This window comes from Cavia porcellus, unplaced genomic scaffold, assembly GCF_034190915.1.
Source record: "Cavia porcellus strain 051 isolate PalLab524CR breed Dunkin Hartley unplaced genomic scaffold, mCavPor4.1 scaffold_20, whole genome shotgun sequence".
Lineage (NCBI taxonomy): Eukaryota > Metazoa > Chordata > Mammalia > Rodentia > Caviidae > Cavia > Cavia porcellus.
Window position 1 is genome coordinate 11,143,638 of NW_026947503.1, and position 23,393 is coordinate 11,167,030.

Consider the following 23,393-nt stretch of genomic DNA (forward strand, 5'->3'; position numbering starts at 1 on the left):
TATATCAAAAATATTTTCTTCATATAGTTTTCACACGTTTTTTGACTCATGTATTTTTCTAAGTGCAAATATAGTGTATTTAACATCTTTGTTGAAATTTAATAACTTGTACATATTTAAAGGTTTTTGGTAAATTTTGATATGTGTATACACCTATAATATAGATTATTTTGCATTTTTATGAGTAACTCAGTTTGTATGCTTTTTTACCAGTTCTTTCACTCAGTTTGATTACTTTAATATGGGTTGAATATATCAATACTTCTAAAATTTTATTTCTGAGTTTTCCATATTCCATGCCTACACCACTGTACCTATTATCTGTTGATGTAAATGCAGATTGTTTCTTATTTGTACTTATTAAACATAGATTTCAGTGGACATTCCACTTGTTCCACATTTTTCTCTAGCATTTGGTATGTTTAGATTATTTACTTTTTAAAAATAGATGCATAATGGTACTTAGTTTGCTTTTGATTTGTATTTCCCTAGTGATTAAGTGATGTTGACCATCTTTTGTGGCATTTAATGAACAAATGTAGGTCTATAAAAAAATCCTGAAGTACTTTATTCATATTAGTGTTATTGTGAATGAATTTCTATGATTAATTTTGAGTTAATTTGTGTATGTAATACAAGGAAAGGGAATGAAGTTTTTGTTTTATTTGGTTTTGCATCAAGCTATACAGTTGTGTAAACACTATTTGTTCCCATGACTATTTTTTCCCGAGCTCTCTACCTAACCACTGCTTGTGTGTGGGTTTACTTATGTACTGTTGTTCCATTGATTTATTTTTTTGTTGTTGTCAGTTCCCAACTGCTTTGATTATTGTAATTTTTCATAAATAAGTCTTTCTGCTTTGTTGTTCTTTTTCAAAGTTACTTTTGCTTTTTTAGGTCAGTGTGAAGTCAACTTGTCAATTCAAAATAACAACAAAACCCTGTTGTGATTTTGAATAGAATAGAGTTGAGTCTGTATATAAATTTGGGTAGAACTGACATCTTAAAAATTTATTTTCTGATCCATCAACATTATTTAGTCATGCTTTTAACTATTGTCTGTTAACAACGTTTTCAAATTTTTGTTGTATCGGTCTTCTCATTTAAGAATTTCAGTTCTTTTTTGATTTGCTAATTTTTCTGTCCACGTATTTGATGTTTAATATGTCTTTTTTATTTTAAAGAGAAAAGAACCAAAAAATCCAACAACAACAATAACAAAAGAAAAATGACAGCAAAAATAACAAAAACCAATGGTTATATAGAATTTCAAAACAAGATGATAAGTTTGATATGTTTAGTAGTCAGATTTATCATTCTTTCCCTCCCCTCCTCTCCCTTTCCTTTCTTTTTGCTCACCTTGTCAGTGAAGTAGAATAAAAACTTATTAGTCGTAAAAGTTTATATTAACTCATATAGTTACCAAATTTCCTTTCTTTTTGATCTCTCCATCTATATTTAGTTAAACTTTGTTGTAGGCTGCCTGAAATCCTTTTGAGTAGAGATCAGAAAATAAAAAATAAGTAAAATAAGATATATACTGATATAAAATAAGTTTTTGCTTAATAGTAGTACCCATTTGTATGGGTCAGCTTTCCATCAGTATAATGAAATTTATGAAGTAATTAACTTATAAATAGAAAGAGTCAGTTTTATAGGTTCTGGTCCAAGTTTGGGTGACCCTATTGTTTTAGACTGCTTATGGGTGTATTGGCTGCTAGTAGTGGGCAGTATAACAGAAAACTGCTTATTTCGTGGCCAGGCAACAAAAAAAGAAAGATTCTAGGGTCTTGCATTCCCCTTGAAGTGAATGGCCCCGTGCCCTAAGGGTCTCTTACTATGCCTATCTCCTGCAGTCTTTGCATGTCCAGTAGTACCACCCAGGGGCCCAGGCTTTCAACACATTGACCTCTGGGGACATTGAACATCCAAACTATAGCATCATGTGTGGAAATCCCAAACTTTTCATTTTTGAAGTAATACAAACCTCTTAAAAAGAGAAACAAATTACATTTTTTTTTTTTTTTTTGCAATCTGTTCGTGTTTTAAGCCTCTTCAATTACTGATACAGTTCTTAATTTTGATTTTTCTTTAGTTGTTAAGGTTATGACACTTTGTAGGTCTTTAGGGAGATTTTCACATATCGATGGTTTTTAACAAGTGAGTTTTTCCTTAGAAATGTGAGGAATGATTTATCAGTTGCTTCTTAAATTAAACTTTCTTGGCCAGAACATTTATCTGTAAAAAATTAGTCATTCACATTTTTGCTTTTGGCTGCTGATCTTGTATGATTCAATGGATTATTTTTATTTTAAAGGTTAAATCTGTCATATAAGTGCCAGCTTGTTAGAAATGCTAAATCAAACATTGCTCTTGAAATTATATTTGATTTACTTCTTTAAAAAGGATAAATGTTTTAGAAAAACTCTTACCTTTATATATATGTTAAAAGAAGTAAAGAAAATTTCTCAATATCCATACTTTTGCCAATTTTACAGAGAAAGTAGAATTATTAATGGAGTAAAATGGAATAATGTGTTATCAACTTATAAGTTATATACTTGAGGAAATATATTCAAATTTCTGGATATTTCCATCAAAGTCAGTCATGTCTGGTACTCTGTAATTCAGCATATAGAGTTTTAGGATACTGAAAGGTTTTTGCCCCAGATGGTACACTGTAGCCGGTAAAGCCTTGGAGGCGGAACCAAGGGACTCTATCTTGAGGTCATCTTCCTGCCCCTAGGCAATTTACTTGTGGTGCCAAATGAATACCAATGGGCTACCTGTGCATCAGTAATGCCCCTTGGGGCATGTTAGTATATCTTGGATATATTTTGGTCTATGTTAGTATTACTTGTAAGTCACACTAATTATAACTTTTCTTTATATTTTACATATGCCTTTCCATTAAAAGATTAACATCTATTTAAATGGGAAATTACATAGAAGTTTATGATAACTGAGTTTTTTTCCTTAAAACAACCTTATTAACCTGAAATGCATGTTCATATAATATTATTTTTAATTATTTGACTGTTTTGCTTATTTAGTAAATTTGGGATGGGGGTTCTGGTGAAGATGGCAGATAGATAACAACAGGCTACAGAGGCTCCCTGAGATAGTCAACTTAGATTCCAAAAATAGTACAGCGTGGGGAGTCCCGAATAGAGGGAGAATGATCCTCCTAACCCAGGAACAAACTAAGCTGAAAGAAACCAATTAAATGTACTATTGGAACAGCTAAAGGCTCAGTGTTCCCACTGTAGCACTTGAACTTGCACAGCCGAGACTTACCGAGCTACCCGGAAGCCCACCGCTTCAACTCACTAGAGATACACTTGCACTGAGGTCAGGAGTCTTCGAGCTGAGCTGGCGGGGAACCTGCATCGACCTGCAGTGAGTGACGAGAATAAAACCAATCCACAGAAAAAGGGGCTCCAACAGACGACACTCTGGGGCTGGGCAGACTGGTGAGAACAAGGAGCAGCAGTGACTTCAGTCAGCTGCTCCCTTCTCAAGCGGCCTTGGTGGAGTGTGTGTGGCCTGGATCATGCCCCAGACTGAGACCCAATAGGTTATCCCAAATCAAGTCCCTATGCCTGGCAGCGCACCCTGAGGCAGTGAAGTGGGGAGGGACCAGCATATGCTGCCCCTGTTTGTACCTCCATAGTACACTGCAGTGGGCAGGAGCACCTAATCAGTGCGCTTCAGACAAACTGTAACCAACAAAGAAAGAAACCAGGGCCTCCTATATACACCTGTATGGGAGGAACAAAAAATATGAGAAGAGGAAGCAACAAGAAAGGGTTCCCAGCCCCCAGCCCTGAGAACACTGATCCATGAAAGGTAAATGCAAAGGAAATTGAGGACGGCAAACATGCAGTATCAGACATGGCACCAGAGGCATAAAGCGATATCTTCCAGACCTCGTAGATGAGTTCAAAAGTGAAATATTTAACCAAGTAAAGCAAGATATAAATAGGTTAATAAAAGAAATGCTAAGTGCCTCTCAAGACACAGATGGAAGAATGGAGGAAAACAAAAAAAAAAGGGGGAGAATCATTTGATAAAGAATATAAAGAAAACAGAATACATGAAGCAGAGATTACCAGGAAATTAAAAACTCCATTGAAAGCTGGCAAAACTGCCTGAAAGAAACTAAGGATAGATTATTCAAACTGGAGGATAGATTTGCAATGTGAGATCATGAAAGGAAAATTTTCTTAAAAATAACAAGGAAGGGGCTGGGGAGTTAGCTCAGCAGCATAAGCACCTGCCTTGCAAGCAGGCAGTGGTGAGTTTGATCCCCTGTACTGATAAAAAAAACAAAACCCCCAAAGAAACAAGCAGTAACAATACAAAGGCTAGAAGACGGCAAGAGGATCTATAACTTGAGAATAAAGAATGTGAATGAAGAAGCAGGAATATAAACAAAGAAACTATGAAGGCTATTCACAGATATAATTAAGGAAAACTTCTCAAACACAGGAAAAGGAAATGATACTCAGATGTATGAGGCATACAGAACTCCAGCCATCTACAACCAAAACACATAATAATATGCCTACACCCAGGCACATAATAATCAAGATCCCAGAAATCTAATATAAGAACAAAATATTAAAATCTGTCAAAGACAAGAAACAGATTACTTACAAAGGAAAGCCCATCAGAATTACGGCAGACTTTTCTGCACAAACCACCAAATCAAGGAGTGTGGAGTGAAGTATTCCAAGCCCTGAAAGAAAATAACCTCCAGCCCAGATTGATGGACCCTGAAAAACTGTCTCTTGAAATTCATGGAGAAACAAGATGCTTCCAAGATAAAGAGGAACTGGGGGAATTTGCAGTCCAACTCTACAAAGAATACTGCAGGACATTCTAAAGAGAGAGAAAAGTACCAGGGTTTCAGGAACTGTGGCAGAGAGGCCTCAGTCAATGGAGTGGAAATCGAAATGAAGAAGACAAACAGACACCTAATGATGGAAAAAGAGCACAGCAGAAATGAAGCAGAGAAGGTTGGATATAATTTCTAATATAGATGGCCTAGATATACTAACTTAAGGAAAAAAAAGACAGAATTGCAGGCCGAGTGGATCAAGAGCTAGGGTCACTGAGATGCTTTTTGTAGGAAATATAATTAACCTGAAGAAGGATATATGGACTGAAAATCAAATATGAGAAAACAGTAGTCTATGTGATGGGGCAACTGGACCAGTATTTATGGATAGGTTGGAAAGACAGGCTTTAATAGGTAAAGAAGTACAACTAGAGATCAAGTCCAGGAGTGAGAAGGTTTGGAACTACTTAGGTAAATAGCAGGTTGCTCCCCCCGCCCCCCGCCCCAGTATAAAACTGATGGTGTTGGGAGACCCAAAAATGCACAGTACACCCTGGGGGAGTGAAAGGGCGAGGAATAGTTTTTAAAAAGACAGCAGAAGATATTGCTAATAGTGTATGAGGAATTAAAACCCATATTACTCGCACCACTCTGCTTAGATAGAACTTATTCCATCCCAGTTTGTATATAAGCACTAGATCTGAGGACACAGACAGCTATCCCCAAAATATCAGGATATCGCACCGTAATCATCTTTAATTTCCTATTAACTTAATCTAGATCCCTGTATAACTTACTCTGTTTTATCATGAATGATCTTAGTTAAATCTGATTTGTTTGATTGCTGTTATTGACAGACTTTATTCAAAACTATTAAGGTTGATAGTATCAAATCTGAGAGCATAGACGATTATACTGTAAATGACAATGATTCACTACGATACCCATTCTGGTTTGATTACTACTTGTTTTTGTAGTTCTACACTATCTACAAAGTTAGATTTCTATTAATACTGTTATGTATTGATAGATTCAATTATACTATGTCTGATGATATAGCCAATTCTATTGATGATAACAGGAGACAACACAGTAACCATGATAGAACTCCTTGTACAGCAGTTTTATATGTCTTTTTAGTTTTATGTGTCTATAGGAATATGTTTTGTTCTGTCCTGCTTTGTTCTATTTTTTCCTTCTAATACAGAAAGGATAGAAATATATGTTAAGACTCATGTTTGCGTAAAACCTATAAACAGTTTATGTGAATTGATCTTATGACACATGATGAAATGAACAAATACTTTGAAGGAACAAAAGGCACTACAGTACCCAGTGCTGATTCCAGAGTGTCATGATGTGAAATCCAGCAATACTATTATTCTTAGTTCAGAGTGATTTTAGTGCTTTGGTTTGTTTAATCTCAACATAAATGAAGATGTGGATAAATGCATGTATGTTTTAGTGTATGGGATTGATAACCATATTACTAAGTTTTTATTAGATAGTTAAACCGAACTATTTGCAGTGTCTCTGTTTGAATTCCCACTTATATGTTCCACTTTTGTATCTTGAGCAATTTGTAAGAGGACAATATGTAAACATCAACTAATGATTTATTACTGTTTATTTTTTTCTTTGAATGTATGTATTATTTCTACCCATTTTCTGTTTTGTTTTTTCTTTCTTTAAATAAAATTTAAAAAAATATTGATAGTAAAAATTTGGGATGAATCTTAAGACAAAGATCACGTCTTCTTGTACTAATGCTTTTTTTCCCGTTATGTCTGCTGCTGTATGAAGCATGTAATAAATCTAATGAATACTTGAAAAAGTGTACATGCTTGTGTTAAAGTGGAAGCATTTAAACTAGAAATTAGAAGAAATACATGGTTCATTAAACTTTTATATCTTTTAATTTACTTTTTCTTTATTATTAGATACCTCATTAAATAATTACAGATGGTTAGTTTTTATTTAAATATAGGCATGCTTGTTACTGTTTTGTACTTTTTTATTATTTCAACAAATACCCGATATTCTCATTTAGAGGTGTAAAGGTTTTTGTTTTGCTGGTCAGTAATAATATTTTAAACTGTACTTGATGGATTTTGCAATTTTAGTCCCTAAAATTGGTTATTTTACTTTGAATGTTTTCAGAAGGAGAAACTGCTACTGGTGTTGGGGTCTCTTGGAGAAACCATGTGTTACCATAAAAGCCGTGTTGGTTTGGAACAACCAGAGGTAATGCTAGTGCACCACAGAATGGCATTTGTCAGCATTTCTCTGTTTGCGGTTCGACTGTTACAAATACTTCTCCCTGTTGAAAAGGTAAGGCATTGCTGCCTACTGAATCTTATAAAGGAATGCTTTGCTGTGAATGTCTTTGATCATTTCATGGTTCTGTTCAGAACATTTTCAAAATAAGTATATATGCAATGATTTTATTTTATTATTATTTTGTCTTTTTGAGACAAGGTTTCACTGTGCCATTCAGGCTGGCCTTGAGCTAACTGTGTAGCCCAGGCTGGTCTGGAACTTGCAGTGATCCTCCCGCCTTAGTCTCCTGAGTGCTGGGATTACAGCTGTGAGCTGCTTCGCCCAGCTTATGTAATGATTTTAAATGAAATATGGAAATTGAAATATAGTTAACATTTTGAAAAGTTCTCAGAGGTCATTTGATAGAAAATCATTTTTGAATCTAACAATTTTTTATAGTATGTTTTATTGAAATCCTGTACATTTGTTCATTCCTTCACTTGTTCATTAAATGTATGTTAGAACTAGTCCTGTACAATTTTAGTCTTATTAACAGAAAAATCTTTCTTTCTTTGTTTTTTTTTTTTTTTTTTTTTTTGGTACTGGGGATTGAATCCAGAAATACTGTAAATTGAGTTATATCCTTGGCCCTTTTTAGTTTTATTTTGAGACAAGGTCTTACTAAGTTACTAAGTTGCCGAGGCTGGGTTTGAACTTGTATTATCATGCCAGTGCTAGAACTATAGGTGTATACCACCATGCCTGGCTTCATTTCTTTAATAACTTTGGGATCACTTTGAAGATAAGAATCATGTCTTCTATACCTACTATGCCTACCTATGGTTCACATATAATAAGGGTACTAGACTTAAGATACTTGAGAAAAACAAAAACAGACTTACACACACACATACACAATTTATGTTCTTGATAAATCTTTTGCTTGAATGAAAGTCATTAAAAACTTAGTAATCTCTTCTCTGCAGGGGAATATATGTGCTCTTACATTAAGCTTCACTTTTTCTTCTTTAAAGATAAGTAGAGGTATTTTTTTTTAAATCATTTCCCAATTTCTTCACATACACACAAATACTTTCCAGAGTAATTCAGAAATTATTTGCTTGTTAGCATATGTTAATGTCATGTAACTTTTTCCCCTCTTGTTATACCAGTTCAAAGTAAACTCAGCAATGCTTTAATTTCTAAGTTTTGAATGAGTTCATTGCTTAGGGTTGTTTTGTTTGTTGTACTAGTCATATTTGATGTATATTACTAATGTGGGAGTATTCTGCTGTTTAATAACCTAAATGATTTTTTTTTGTTTTTGGTAAATATTTCTCTTCAAGGTTTACTTTGTCTGCATCCTTTCTTCCATCAGCTTAGTTGCTTAATATTTTAAATTTAGCAAAAGAATTTTAAGAAATACATACTTGGTAACATTAAGTATCCTGTTATTTGTCTGGCTTTTTGTTTTTGATATTTGATAATTTGTTGTTGAGTGTAAACTATAGTTTTAGTTACTTGTTGTATAAATTGATGTTTTAGTCCTTTGAAAGTTCTCTTTGTGATTAATATATTCTTTTAGTTATCTTCCACAAAGGTGCATTTCTACCCTGAATAGCAGTAAACTTCTATGCTAGTCTTTATTGTAGTATTGTGTTTTTTTTCTGGTTTTCTAGTTTACGTAACCTTTTCTTTTATGAAGCACTGGTCTTTTATTTAGGTGGTGTTCGGAGTCAAATTCAGGGCCTTGTGCATGCTAGTGAAGGGCTCTACCCCTCAGCAACAGGCTCACCCTTAGGGTGTTTTTAATTTTTAATTTTTATTTAGAAAATTAACATGGTCATTTAAAAAACATTTTAATGTTCAAAGAAATTATATCTAAAATGATTGATGTACAAGTGTTTTGTAGTTTACTTACTGCAAAAGCAAATGGTTGGCCCACTTAAATGAAGGTACAAAAGAAATTGGCAACTAGGGAACTATTTCTTTTTCTTTTCTTTTCTTTTTTTTTTTTATCGGTACCAGGGATTGAACTCACAGTCGCCTGCTTGCAAGGCAGGTTCTTATGCCGCTGAGCTAAATCCCCAGTCCCTAGGGAACTATTTCTTACACTTTTTTGTGGCCCTTAGTTATTAATTGGTTAGTAATTAATCAATTTCATTTATTTCCCTAGAATTCTGTGAAGCATATAGTTCAAATTCTACTTTATATTAATGCTTAGCTATGCAATATACTACTCAGTCATCTGGGAAAATGAGTACAGATTTATATTTTGAAGGTAGTATTTTGTTTTATGAAAAATAATGTCACTTTTGTTAATTGTGAATTTTAAATTTAATTGATTATTGTGTTTCTGAAGTAATTTTCTGTTTTGAAGAGTGATAATTTTCCAAAGCAAAAAGATTAAGAAAATGAAAAAGTTCTAGTCATAAAAGACTAGAAGTAGGTATTTGCATATAACCATCTAATTGAAAAATTGGTGCTACAGTAACGTATTAAAGTATCACAAGTCATTAATTTATCTGTAGTTTAAAATATCAAAACACTTAGGTATTCTCTCAGTTTCTTGTTTTTGTTTTTTTATTTTTCATTTCTGTGCTTATTAGCAAAACACATTTAGAATAGAAATCAGTAATTTATTTTGACTTAGTTTAGAGCTACAGTAACAGTTAATTCTCCATGCATTTTTGTTTTGAAAGTATTATTTTTTATTGTTTTAGAAGAAATTGATACACTTAGATTTTGCTGTCTCTTTAAACTTCCTTAGAAAAGTTTTGATCATCTGCTCTTGATAGCCACATTTTAACTAGTTAATTAACTAAGTACTTCAAAATGAAATATAAACAAAAATCCTATTCCATTGCTCTTCATGTCTTCATTTTATATAAATGTAAGGTTTTGCTGCCCTCTGCTTGTTATGAGCCCACCAACAACTGAAGTGGAATTTGAACTCTGAAACTTTCAACCTTCAAAATGTCTTTTCCTGTCTTTCATTCATTCATTTTTATATTTAATAATTGCTACTTACCAAATATGTAATTTGGGTGTTAGAAAACAAATATAAAGATCTGTGTAGAGATTTCCTGAAAATGACAAAATGGCATTAAAGGCCTCTCTGAAACTGACATTCATTGATATTTAAACAATTTTAGAGAGCACTGATTTATAGGATAACAAGGTGGTAGTCTTATGAAAAATACTAAAGTTGGATAAACCAAATTGATAAAATGAAGGGTATTGTATTTGTGGAAACATAGAAATAAGAGCCCAAAGTACTGGCCCAATGCTGAAGGCAGGTTATAGAGCATCCTAGGAACTGCTAGTACGGTTTCTCAGCTAGCCAAGCTGACTGAATGTAAGGAAGAATTTATCCACAAAGACTTTGACTTTCATTGAGGTTTATAAAATCTCATGGTTGGTGCAACTGATCAAACTATTCATGGCAGTGCTTTTCTAATTCCTTTTTTTTTTTTTTTTAAACACTCTTTGGTATTGAACCCAGGTCCTCATGAATGTCAGAGAAACACTCTACCACTGAGCTACAACCCCAGTCTTAAATTGCTTAGCGAACATTGAACAATGCTCCTATGGCCTCAGCCTCCTGAATAGCTGGCATTGGATTGTGTCTGATACCTGACTCAGAACAGTGATTTTCAAGCTGCAGTATGCAAGCAGATCTCAGGGTAGGGCTTTCAGTCTGCATTTCTAATAAACACTGAGTAAAATACTTTGACCAAAAATTGTAATATTACACTTCACTGCCTATTAGAAGAAGTGACATGATGTTGACTCTTCTTGTCTGACAATGGTGATGTATTTGCACTGAAACTTCCTCATTTCCAAATTACAAATGACATGTAATTAATGTCTTTATATACAAAATGGCTATCTTAAGTCTGGGATATTGTACTGTCCATTACTGAGACAAAGTACCTGACATATACAACGTAAAGGAGAAAATGTTTATTTCAGCATATACTTTCAGAGATTTTGGTCTACTGTTGGCTGGCCCAAAGGCAGAAAGATCATGGCAGAAGGGCATGGGGGAGAAAAGCTGCTTCCCTCAGGGCATCCAGGAAGCAGAGTGAGTGGAATATTACCACAGAGAGATAAAGGCCCTAGCACTAGAATGTATCTTACCAGGCTATGCTTCCACTGACTTGCTTCCTCTAACCAATCACTACCTCTTTGAGGACCTTAAACTATGAACTCAACAGTGGATTCATCCATTGATGACTTGGATCCCCATGACCTGATGATTTTCTAACATCCCTGCGTCTGCACACACGAGCTTTTTGGGGATCATTTTTGCTCTAAACAATCCAGATGTGAACCGATTAGTTTATTGGGCCATGCAAAAATTAAGCTTATGACCTTAGCATGTGAGTTTGAGTGACAAAAACAAATAGATACAGGCATCCAGGGTGAAAATATCAGAATACCTTGGTGAAGAGAAAGAGAGGAAAAAAGAAAACTATTTATTGAGAATTTATTGCTACTTACCCTATGCTCTACTTACTGCTTGTATAATTCTTTGTGTGTGCGCACATGAAATTCTCACAGCAATTATTTTTCTTATTTTTTACTAAAGTGAGAAAGTGCTTTTAAAAACGGAAATAAGTTAGATTCATTGGGATATACTACATTATTTTAGAACAGTGTCCAACTCACTAAGGCTCCATTGCTTATTTCTCCTTAACTTTGTAACTTAAAAGGGTAGAATTCAGGACTAACTATGATTCTTAGGAAACGTGCATCTATTTGTTTATGTTTTCAAAGTTTTATATTTCCATATCAGACATACCATTTGAACTCCAAAGGTCTGGACAGCCAGTGTCCTTTCTGACATCTTTATTGGATGGCAGGAGATGTCTACAGTTTCATGTCTCAAACCTAGTTTTTTGCTTACTGTTACAAGTGCATTCTCCTTATATTCTTCACCATTATGGTAAGTGCTAACTTCATTCTTCCAGTTGATAACTGGCTAGGTTAAAAAATCTTAGCTCAGCCTTGATTTCTGGCTTTTACTCATACCTATATCAGCAAAAATTGCTGTTTCTTCCTTAAATTTCAAGCATCTAGGGGCTGGGGATTTAGCTCAGCGGCATAAGCACCTGCCTTGCAAGCAGGCGGTCGTGAGTTTGATCCCCGGTACCGATTAAAAAAAAAAAATTCAAGCCTCTGATCTCTTTGAGTTGACTTTATTATCCTGATTTGCCTGGATTAGTGAAGTAAGATGCCTCATTGCTCCATAGCTTCCATTTTTACAATTTACCATTTGGTCTTTAAAGACTTATTAGTACTACTTAAAACTCTCCTGTCCTTATGATGCTCTGGCTCACCACTCCTCTTTGTCTTCATCCCTAGCTCTTTGCTCTCTGAGACTTTGTGGCTGTTCTCTCCTATAGGACTGCTTTTCCTCTGATATCCACATGGCTCCTGACTCTTCCAAGTCTCTACTGGAAGTTCCTTATTAGACACTTTTGCCTGCTGCTTTAAAGTGGTGGCGCTTCCCTGCTTCCCATTCACTGCAGTCGTCCTAGTCCACTTACAACGTTTTTCGTAGCACTTTTGTCCACAAGCGACATCTGTGCATCAGTTTGCCCTCTGCCTTCTCCAGAGGAATTTCAGCTTTATGAGGAAAGAGGTTTTATTTCTTCTGTGTTTCCAGGATTGGAAAAGGGTGCTTGGCATACAGAAGAACACAAGTCGGGTCTAAATTACTATTTGCTAAGTGAGTAATAGGTGAGTAGATAATTTAGTTTCTGTCTTGCTCTTTTCTCCACTAGGAGAGTTCTTCACAAAATCATGAAATTTCTCTTGACTTTCTAACAATTGTTACCTTTGTTTCTCATTTTTAAAATAAATTTATTCTGTTGCCCTCCATTAGAAGTACACATCAAAAGGTGAATTATCAGCAGCCTGGTGCACACTAGCAGGTTTACAGGTATTCAAAGCTTCAAAACCACAGACTCCTTGCATGAGAGTTTAGCCTCCTTCCCCTAATCCAGTCCAATTGCAGGAACCCTGGCCTCCTCCTCACACACTTCTCTCCTGCTACCAGTGACTCAACAGAGTGACAGTCTTTGTTGAGAAAGCTTAGTGAAAAAGATGGTATCATTGTGATCAGCATCATCAATCAGCCAGTTAGGCAGAGGAGCCACTGGTGCTACTTGATGAAAATCAGTTTGAATACCCAATTTCAAAATTTTGGTGCTCTCCTTTCCTAAATGACAGGTTGGAAACACTGGGGGGCATGCCTTGGAGATAATGTATCACTCCAGGACCAGGCGACCACAGGTACTCCAAGGGGCTCATTCCAAGGCAGCCGCTGCTTGATGGTGTAGTGGACTTGCTTTGCAGTTTCTTCAGATTCTTTCTGCTTCCTGTTCATTTCCTTTACTGTTTGGCTCACTCTTTGTCTAGTTTCAAGAATTTACTATGGGTTAATTCGCATACTGGTTCTTGACAAAAATGAATGTACAGCCAGATGTATGCTCTTTGTTTGTCTTTGGCGTTGCTGGGGAAGCTCTGTTACACATATTGTTTTTCTTTTAACACAAAAGGTGTTAATGTATGAGTGGGCTTTCTCTAAATTAAAACCTCAGTATTCAGGTTTAGTTGTAGTATTGGCACTTCACAATTAATAAATAGGTTTTGGGTTTCAGCTTGGGCATTTGTCTCTAACAGGTTTATCATCAATGCTCTGTGGGATTTTTATCTGGCTCCAGTGCTTTCAGCTCCTTGAAGCAGAAGAAACACTGGGCCAAATCAGACTTTTTTTCAATGGAATAGTGTATATTGGTGGCCTTGGCCATCCAGAAAGGGCCAGTTCTTGAACACAGAGACACTGTGGTCTTTGGGATAGAGCTACTATACTTGGGCCATGCCAGGGACAGTATGTAATTGCCACTGCAGCTGCAGACCATAACTGCTGTCTGCAATTTTTTTTAATGTGTATAATGCAAAATTCTGATTGCTATAGTTTATTATCTCCATGTAGCAACTTTATTTCACTTGAGTATATTATTTAGCTCATGCAACTCTTCATATTAGACTTATAGGCAGCTAATGATTATCCTTAAAACTGATCATCTGTAAAATAAATCGTGACCATTGTAGAAAAGATGGCATTTCAATTATTAGTGATCCTGACAAATGACTTTCTCTACATTTTATTTCTTTGTGTATAGACCCTTACTGTAAAACTAGAACCATTAAAAAATAGTCCTTATAACTTTAAGTCCATTGATTTAGTTATAAAATGTATATAATCGATATAATAGGCATGTGTTCTGTGATGATTCTAGAACTAAAGTATTATGTTAAATTTTCTCTTTCTCCTTTAAAACACAAGAGCAAAAATCATTTTCTGTTTAAATCAATCTGTATGCTTTATTTAGTTTTATTCAATTTTAATATTGACTTTTTAATATTGATTGATTAATATTAATTTTAATATTGATTGAAGAAATTTTTATGCCCATATTTTGTACTTGAGTGACTAAAGATAATGTTGTGTAATTTATCAACAATTCTTACTTTTTCATTATTTTGTTGTGAAATTTTGTTTTACCTTTTCTTCTTAATATTGACAAATAAAGTAATTTATAAAAAAAAACAAATTTAATATGTACTAAGCTCTGTGTGTGTGTTTTTATGGGGGGGGAGGTGGTCTTTTCCTCAGGAGTCTATTGGAGTTTTTTTGGACATCTGTGTGCAAATGCACACAGTGCTCAGAAAAAAGAATCTATACTATATTTCATTAATATGTGTAAATATGGTACAGAGCAGAAGGAGAGAGTAATTCTGGGTGTTGAGTTGGGGAAGGAGAAAAAGTTCCAGTATGTTGGGTTCTGAGAAGGAGTTGATACTTGGATTTGAGATATTCAGGCAGAAAAAGTTGCACTGAACAAAGGCATACAAGTGGATGGTACATTTGTACATAGAATGTTTTCTGAAAACAACATAGATTTTGTAATGTCTATTAAAAGGGAAAATGGATCACATTAAGATTCTAGTCCACCATGTTTTTCTTTTCTGTTTTTTAGATTTTTTTTGGCACCTGGGATTGAACTCATGACTTCACACTTGCCAGGCAAATGTGCTGCTGAGCTAACCCCCTAACCCCACCATGTTTTTCTTAAAAAGTTTTTTTTTTAAAACAATTTTTTCTCATCTTTTGTTATTTTTAGTAGTGTATGTTTGAACTATATATGATTATGTTCATTTTAGGGAGATGGCATATGTATATAACATATCTTAATTCTGTTTTTAAATCCTCACTGCTCCTCTCTCTTGCCTGCCTTTATCTCTTGGTCCGTTTCCTTTTGCAAAAGATTTATCTCCCAGTTTCTTAGTGTCTTTTGGTTTGCTATTTAATTTATTTATATTTTATGTTTCTCATATAAGAGAAATCATCTAATATTTAAGCTTGTAAGTCTGATATGTTTCACTTAACATTATAACTAACTTAAACTTTATTTCATTTAACAGTATCTCAAGATGCATCCATTTTCCTCCAAATGATTTATTTATCCTGTTTATCTAGAATAGTGCTCCATTGACTATGAATACCACATTTTTTATCCATTCATCTGCTGATGTACATATAATCCACTTTTACAATTTAGCAATTTGTTTTATGAGTTGTACTGCCATAAACATGGGTATGCGTGTGTCACTGTAATATGATGTCTTTAATTTTTTCAGAAAAATATCTAGAAGGAGAATACCTGGGTCAAGTGGAATGAATTTCTAATATTAGTGTTTTGAGGTACCTATATACGGACTGCCAAGTGGTTGTACTAGTTTACATTTCCGCCAACAGTGTACAAATTCCTGTTTCTTCCCCAGCCTCACCAGCATTTATTAATTTCTTGATGTACACCATTCTTTCTAGAGTAAGATAGAGTCTCAGTGTTGTTTTAATTTGCTTTACTCTAATGGCCAGGATGTTATACTGTTTTTTGTGTATTTGTTGGCCATTCATACTTCTCCTGAGAAGTGTCTGTTTATTTCAGTTGTCCATTTTTTATTGGGTGTTTTTATTTTGGGGTATCTTAGTTTTTGGAATTCTTTATGTACTTTATAAATCAGTCCCTTGAAGAGGAGCTGGTGGAAGATGTTTCCTATTTTGTAGGCTGTCTCTTCACTCTTGGTTGTTTTTGATGTAAAAGTATTGCAATTTGATATAATACCATTTGTTGACTCTTGATGTTATTTCTTGTGCAGTTGGAGTTCTGTTCAGAAAGTCCGTACCTATGCCTTCAAATTTTTACCTATTTTATTTTCCAGCAAATCAAATGTTTCTGTTTCAACATTTAGATTTTTGACCCATTTTGATTTTGGTTTAATACATGGTGAGGGATGTGTATCTGGATTCAGTCTCCTGCATTTGAATACCAGTTTTCCCAGCATCATTTGTTAGAGAGGCTATCTTTCCTCCAGCTATGTTTTTGGCCCCTTTGCCAAAGATCAGATGGCTGAACATGCCTGTAGTTGTTTGGTATTTTCTGTTCTGTTCCAGTTATCCACATGTCTTTGTATCAGTACCTTGCTGTTTTTTTTTGTTTTTTTTAATAAAGTAGCCTTGTAGTGTAACTTGAAATCAAGATTGTGATGCCGCCTGCTTTGTTCTAATTGCTCAGGATTGTTTTCGCTCTCCTGGGTTTCTTCTAGTTTCCTATGAATGTTAGCTGGCCAGGGGTTTAGCTCAACTCAGTGACATAAGCACCTGCGTGGCAAGCACAAGGTTGTGAGTTTGATACCTGGTACCACACACACACACAAAAGAATAGCATATGAGTGTTAGGATTATTTTCACCAGTTCTGTGAGAAATGTTGTTGGTATTTTGATTGGGATTTCATTAATCTGTGTATCAGTTTTGGAAGTATAGCTATTTGACAATATTGGTTCTGCCTGTCTGGGAACAGGGACTAGCCTTCCATTTTCTGATATCTTCTTTGATATTCATTTTCAAAGTACTACAGTTTTGTAGTTTTCATTGTAATGGTTTCTCATTTTCTTGCTTAGGTTATTCCAAGAATTTAATTTTTCTTGATGCTATTGTGAGTGATATTGTAGAACAAATTTTAACTTTTATTTTCTTCATATTTATCAAGGCCAGTGAGTTTTTACCAGAGCCAATGTCAACAGCATTATTTCTACTTTCTTTGGACATGCCTATTTCTTTGGAATATCCAAATATCCATGAAGCTGTGGTGGCCTATTTGGAACAGCTGAATTCTGAAAACTACAGTATTTATAAACGAACTGCAGAGGCTGTTTATTCAATTGCATGTGCCTGTAACTTCCTGTCTGACATTGGTAAAGAGGTATAGTGTTTTATTATCTCTTTTAAAAATCTTTTGGGTAACATCCTTTCAAAGTCATATACATACCACAGTTGAATTGTTAGAGGAAGGATATGTTATTATTGAGCAGGTCTGTTACCAGATTAATATAAAGTTGTGATTTACATAAAAGTAAAACAGACTTTAGATTAATGAGTGTCATATATTCAGAATATCAGTGGTTTAAAGAGGTGGTTATTATTAATGTCCTAACACATAATGGTGAGCATCTATGAAGTAATTTACAGTATGTGAAATGAATGATAATTGATAGTACCAGGAATATGAGTGCCATACTTGAAGAAATATTTTTGTTTTAATTTCTATGGATATTTGGTACATTTATATAAAAATACTGATTTTTTAATAAATTCAATGCAGGTGTGAAATACACTGTTTATAAAATGTGCAGCTTTACAGAAATTATTATGTTTTAATAGTTATTCCTTTTTAAAATACTACTAGCAGATTAATTAGTATGTTTTCAGTGACAGGGCTAATTAATTTTAGGGATGACATTGAGTACAGTAGTGCTTTACTTCCTGAGAATACCACAGTGGATCCTGAAGACATTAAAGAATTGGGGACAAAATTCTTACTTTTTTGACCTTACTATGATATTTTATCTGAACTCCATATTTAGAAATTTCCTTTATGTATCCATTATGTTGTTATGTATTTTCTTTTCACATATCTTGATGCCACTGGCTTCTTTAGTTTTGCAGAAAGGATCTCGCTGTATAGTTCAGGCTAGCCTTGGATTTACTATGTAGCCCAGGCTGGCTTCGAATTTACAGCTATCTTCCTGCCTGGGCCTCCTGAATGCTGGGATTACAGGTGTGCACCCCCACACCTAGTTGGTTTACCACTGACTTCTTATTTTTTTTCTGACCAAATTTTAAATTGTGTCCCTACTGAGAATTATTTCTGTGGTATTATTCTGTGGCATATTGAGTGTCCCTTGTGTTCTTAGACTCTGGCAGGCATTAGAAGAGGGAAGTAGAACCACAAATAAGCAGTCCAAGGACTAGGTAATTCCACTTAGCTTTAAGCTCTCTCAGGGTTAAGTAGTACACATTCACATATATCACTCACCTAGGAGTTCCCCCACAGTTTTCCTTCTAGGTAGACAGTTTTAGGTCACTTGTTGAGAAAGTAGCCCTAAGCAAATATAAGCATCTCAGGGTCCCTGAACAATCTCATTTCTTGAAGTAGCTTACTTTTTTTATCATTATTGTTACATTCATAGTATTTTATGATCATGTTTATTGTGGGAGTTGGTACATGTGTATAACACATCTTAATTGTTTTTGCTTTTGCTTTCCGTTTCCTCCTCCTCTTCTCCCTGCATCTCTTGGACCCTTTCCTATTAGTTTAATGGAGAATTTCATTCTACTTGAACTTGACATTATTGTATTTTGCCTCTTTTTTAGGGAGAGAAGAATCTTCTAGAACTACTGGAGCTTGCAGATCAAGCCTTGCATAGCTTTTCCTATCATCAGCATTTTCCCCTAATAAAAGAAATCATCTTCATTTGTTCAAAGATGTAATATTTTCTTTTTTAAAATATATTACTATAGAACACTATATGTTTAAGTGTGTATACGTGTATGTATATAAACTTAGGAATAAATGAAAAGGACCTTAGATCTGTATTATTTTTTAGTTTAAATTATTTTTTATGTGATCTTTAAACTGTATATGGATACATGCATTAACACTGTTAACTGTGTCGTTCAAGAGTAAACTTTAAAGGGATCATGTGTATAATGAAAATGGATAGTCCTTAGATTTTTATATACTTCATCTTGTGTCTATAGAGACCAACTCTTCAAATACTCTTAGCTAACTTGAAATTTTAAGTAGTATCTTAAATTCATGATTTCATTTTTTTAAGTTTTATTTATCATACCTTTTTCATTAAATATATTTAGACATTTTGTGTTTTGGGTTTTTTGCTGTATGTTTTTGTGTTTTGGTACTGTTTAAGAAAAACATTTTTCTGTCCTGAAGCTAGTAAGTGTGCAGTTAGATTCAGGTTGCTCTGTTTAGTTAAGTAAGAACCTAACTGGAGGCATTAGAGTAGACTTCTTCTTTGGATGTACTTTATACAGCATTTTGCTTAGTACCTTATCGTAGGAGTCTTGAATGTTTTGTTTTTCTACCAGCTGGAAATCGGCCCAGGCCAGTCCATTAGTACAAGGAGAAAGTCACAAGGTACTTCTGCATATGTTATCTCACCCATTGCCACAAGTGAAAATTGAAACTTACCGGAGCTGTCTGGAAGTTGTTAAGGTGAAGTTTTTTGTTCTGTTTGTATTTTTAAGAACCAATAGTGGACTTCAAAATTAAATTCCCTAATATTGTACATAAGCTTTAAGAATCACATTCCATAAAAGTACATGGCAATTATTAGTTAATTCTAGGAAATTTGTACTGTTAAATTCTTTGAACTTGATAAGTCTAAAAATTGAATTGCTTTATTTGATTCTTTTACAGAAGTATAACATTTGTGTATTTTGCCATTTTTAATTTATGATCTATTTTTATACACATGAATAAAATACAGTTGCAGAGGAATCTTCTTTCTCTTGCTCCCCCTTCCTCCCAACACACACCCTAACTACTGATAAAGTTGGGTAAATTTTCCCATCTGTGCTTTTTATTTTTATGCTTTTCTATATATGTGTAAGTATTATATAATGTTTATTGTTTTAAAAATATAATTTCTTACTGTACATATGTTTTGGCCACTGTTCTCTTCATTTAATAGAAAATATCTTTTCATTTTATAGTAGGATTTGAGATATACCTAATTTGCTCATTTTAATTGTTGATGAATTTATTTCCTTTTATTTATTGATAAATAGTTACATTCTGTTTCTTACTACTGAAGTGCATTTTTCAGTATATTCAGTGTTAGCCTAACTGAGGGGAATATAAAAATAATCTTGATTTCACATACTTTTGAGAAATAGTTTAACTGGATTAGAATTATATCTCCAGCTCTTGAGTAGCATTATTTGGTGGAATTCTTTGGACATAATGTCTTTACACATAATGTCTTCTATGTTTTGGTATGTATCAGAATTATATTCACTTTTAAAGTTTATTAATATTCCACTGTATTTGTATAACAAATTTTATCATTCATCCCATGATGTGAACATTTGAGTTGTTTTTGTGTATTGTGAGCAGTGTTGCTATGAACATGGGTGTACTAATATTTCATTCAGACCTTTTAATTCTTTGAGTGTTCTTTAGTTCTTGGAGTACATTTAGCCAGAAGTGAAATTACTGGATCTTATGATAACTCAACATTTAATTCTTGGGGGACTGTCCTATCATTTTATAAAGTGGCTACAATATCTTATATTCAGCCAAATGCATGAGGGTTCCAGTTTTTCTTCATCTTCACTAACACCTGTTATTTTTTGTTTTTGGAGTTTTCATTTATTTGTTTGATTTTGCTTTTGATAATAGCCATCCCAAAAGGTGTGAAGTTTGTATTTCATCATGTTTACTTTTTAATGTATTCATCAAGTTTTATATATCAGTTATTCTGTTTTTTCTTTCTACATACTTACATTGCTTCTTTTTTTTTACTTTTTTATATTCTGATTTTTTGTCATTGTAAATTTTAAAAATGTTCATTTTATAATGTTTAGATTTTTTTGTTATTTAGCATTCTGTCATTATTACAGTGATTGAAATTCCTAATGGTGAAGATTTTAGCTGATACTATTATTTTTGATTTTGAGGTCATCTTTATTAAAGGGATCTATTATTTGTTTATTTTGTTATGCTGAGATTGAACCATGGCCTCATATATGGTAGATAAGTGCTATACTGTTTAGCTACATTAACAACCTGGGCATGAGAATCTGGTACAGTGGTACTTCTGTTCATGAACTTAATTTTCTCCATAGTACATATACGTACTGTACTTGAAGTTTGGTCATGACTAGAATCATAGAATGAATTCTGCCACTGGCTTCATGGAAAGAATTAATTTTGTGAACTGAAGTACTAGTATATTCTCTATAGATAGTTTTTAAAGTTTTTTTAATTTTAGTTTTTTACATTTGCTTCTTGCTTTTTTTTTTTTTTTTTTTTGTTTTTCCTTGAACTTGCAGCAATCTTCCTGCCTCAGCTTCCTGAGTTCTGATGTTACAGGCATGCATCAACCAGCATGCCTGGCTGCAGCATTTGCTTCTTTCTTGTCTTTTGGGATTTGGCAGAGATGATGTAACTTGAGAGCATTTGTTACAGAGGTACATTTTCATTTGAATAAGTTGAAATGCTCTTAAAAAAAAAAGAAGCTATGGCCTTTGAAAGTTGAAAGTGATAGCACTAGACTATGACTAATTGAAGTTAGGTGGGTTTAGGTGTAACAAAAGATGAAAGCATCTTCTTTAATTGAGTTTGTGTTTTCTTTGAGATTGAAAGACAGAGTGAGAGGGGGATAGTTAGTGTATTAAGAATGACTGATATGGGTAGATAGGATATTGGAACTGCACTGAAAGTTTAATTGATTGTTTCAATAATCTCTGTGATGAAACTGGGCTATTTTTTAATACTTCTTTGGCTTGTTATTTATCATTTTGGGGAAAACAAACATTTATATCCATTAAGACTTGAGATGTTTAATTTTTGATAGGAAGGAAGGAAGGCTGTTGATGAAAATGAGCTCAATAGTTAAAATAATAAACTGTAGAATCAAAGGATGTGAGCACGAGGGAAGAATGTAAAAGGATTTGTGAACTAGAGGTGAAAGAAGATATACTACCAGTTACTGAGCAAGAAGGTTGGGCATCTACTGTAGAGTACAACCAGTAAAAACTAAGATGCAGTGTTTCTGAGGTACGGAATATGCGAGTGTCATTGAGTTGAGGATGCCTAGAAATTGTCTGCGTTTGAAATAGTTCTTACTTTCAGAAATTGAAAATGATACTTGCATTATACCTTCCTTCCTTTTTTATTTTTATTTTTTCCCTACTAAGTATCAAATCCAGGGCCATTGTGCTGAGCTACACCCATACCCCTTTTATTTTTTGAGACAAGATCTTGGACATTGCATAGGCTGGTCTTGAGCTTGTGTTCTTCCTACCTCAGCCTCCCAAGTAGCTAGGATTATAGACATGTGTCACAATACCTGGCTACTTGAAATAAATTTTAAATAATTCTTAGAAAATACAAAATTTTTCAGGTAAGAAAATTTTGATATTATAGTTATTGATAGATATGATCATTTTGCTATATGAATTGAAATAGGAATTATTTGAATATTTATTGGAGGAATAATAGGAAAAAAGTAAACAGATACATGCATTAGTCTGGAATTTGTTATTCTAAAAGAATCCACTAAATCCATTAATAATTTTGAAAATACTGAGTTCTAATAATTTTTGTAACCCAGCAGTATACATTATGTGAAAATAATCTGAATTTTAATTGTTACTTTTAAAAATCAAACTTGGCTCTTAGCTTTTAAAAGGTGGGATAGGGGAAAGAATGTCCTTGTAAAACATTACAAGAAATTCTCTTCTCACAAGTGATTTGAACTATTTAGCAAAGTGTATAAAATAAATATATATTCTACTAGATAAAAAAAATCTTTAACTTAAAATAATCTTTAAATTAAAAGCTCCAAATAATATTTATTTATTTATTTATTTATTACTGGAGATCAAACTCATGACCTAGCACTTGCCAGGAAGGTACTTACACCACTGAGCTAAATTCCCATCCCCTTGCAAACGATTTTTATTACAGTTAGTCCCCTGTATTGAAAAAACATGGTATCTGGTTTTAATTTAAGCATTGTGTATGCATTTCACTTTAGTTGACAGTATTTCTCATATGATGTTACTCTGTCATCTTTTGAAAAATTTCCCAAGTGGTCGTGCAGCTGTGGTGTAACCTAAATCTA

General features: G+C 33.8%; 1 protein-coding gene across 4 annotated transcripts in view; it reads left to right on the plus strand.

Moving 5' to 3' along the window:
* Positions 1 to 23,393, plus strand: part of Rttn (rotatin) — a 182,362-nt gene that overhangs the window by 20,121 nt on the left and 138,848 nt on the right. For 3 of the 4 annotated variants that reach the window (XR_010041369.1, XM_003466520.5, XM_063231469.1), the window contains exons 11-14: positions 7,004 to 7,174; positions 17,231 to 17,443; positions 18,895 to 19,007; positions 19,630 to 19,756. Coding sequence is in view for 2 of the 4 variants with exons in the window: in XM_003466520.5 (XP_003466568.2) it covers positions 7,004 to 7,174; positions 17,231 to 17,443; positions 18,895 to 19,007; positions 19,630 to 19,756 (624 nt within the window). In the remaining 2 variants the exon portion in view is untranslated. Of the gene's footprint in view, positions 1 to 7,003; positions 7,175 to 17,230; positions 17,444 to 18,894; positions 19,008 to 19,629; positions 19,757 to 21,724; positions 21,736 to 23,393 lie in introns of those variants that run through there. The other variant, XM_063231470.1, reaches the window with a different exon arrangement.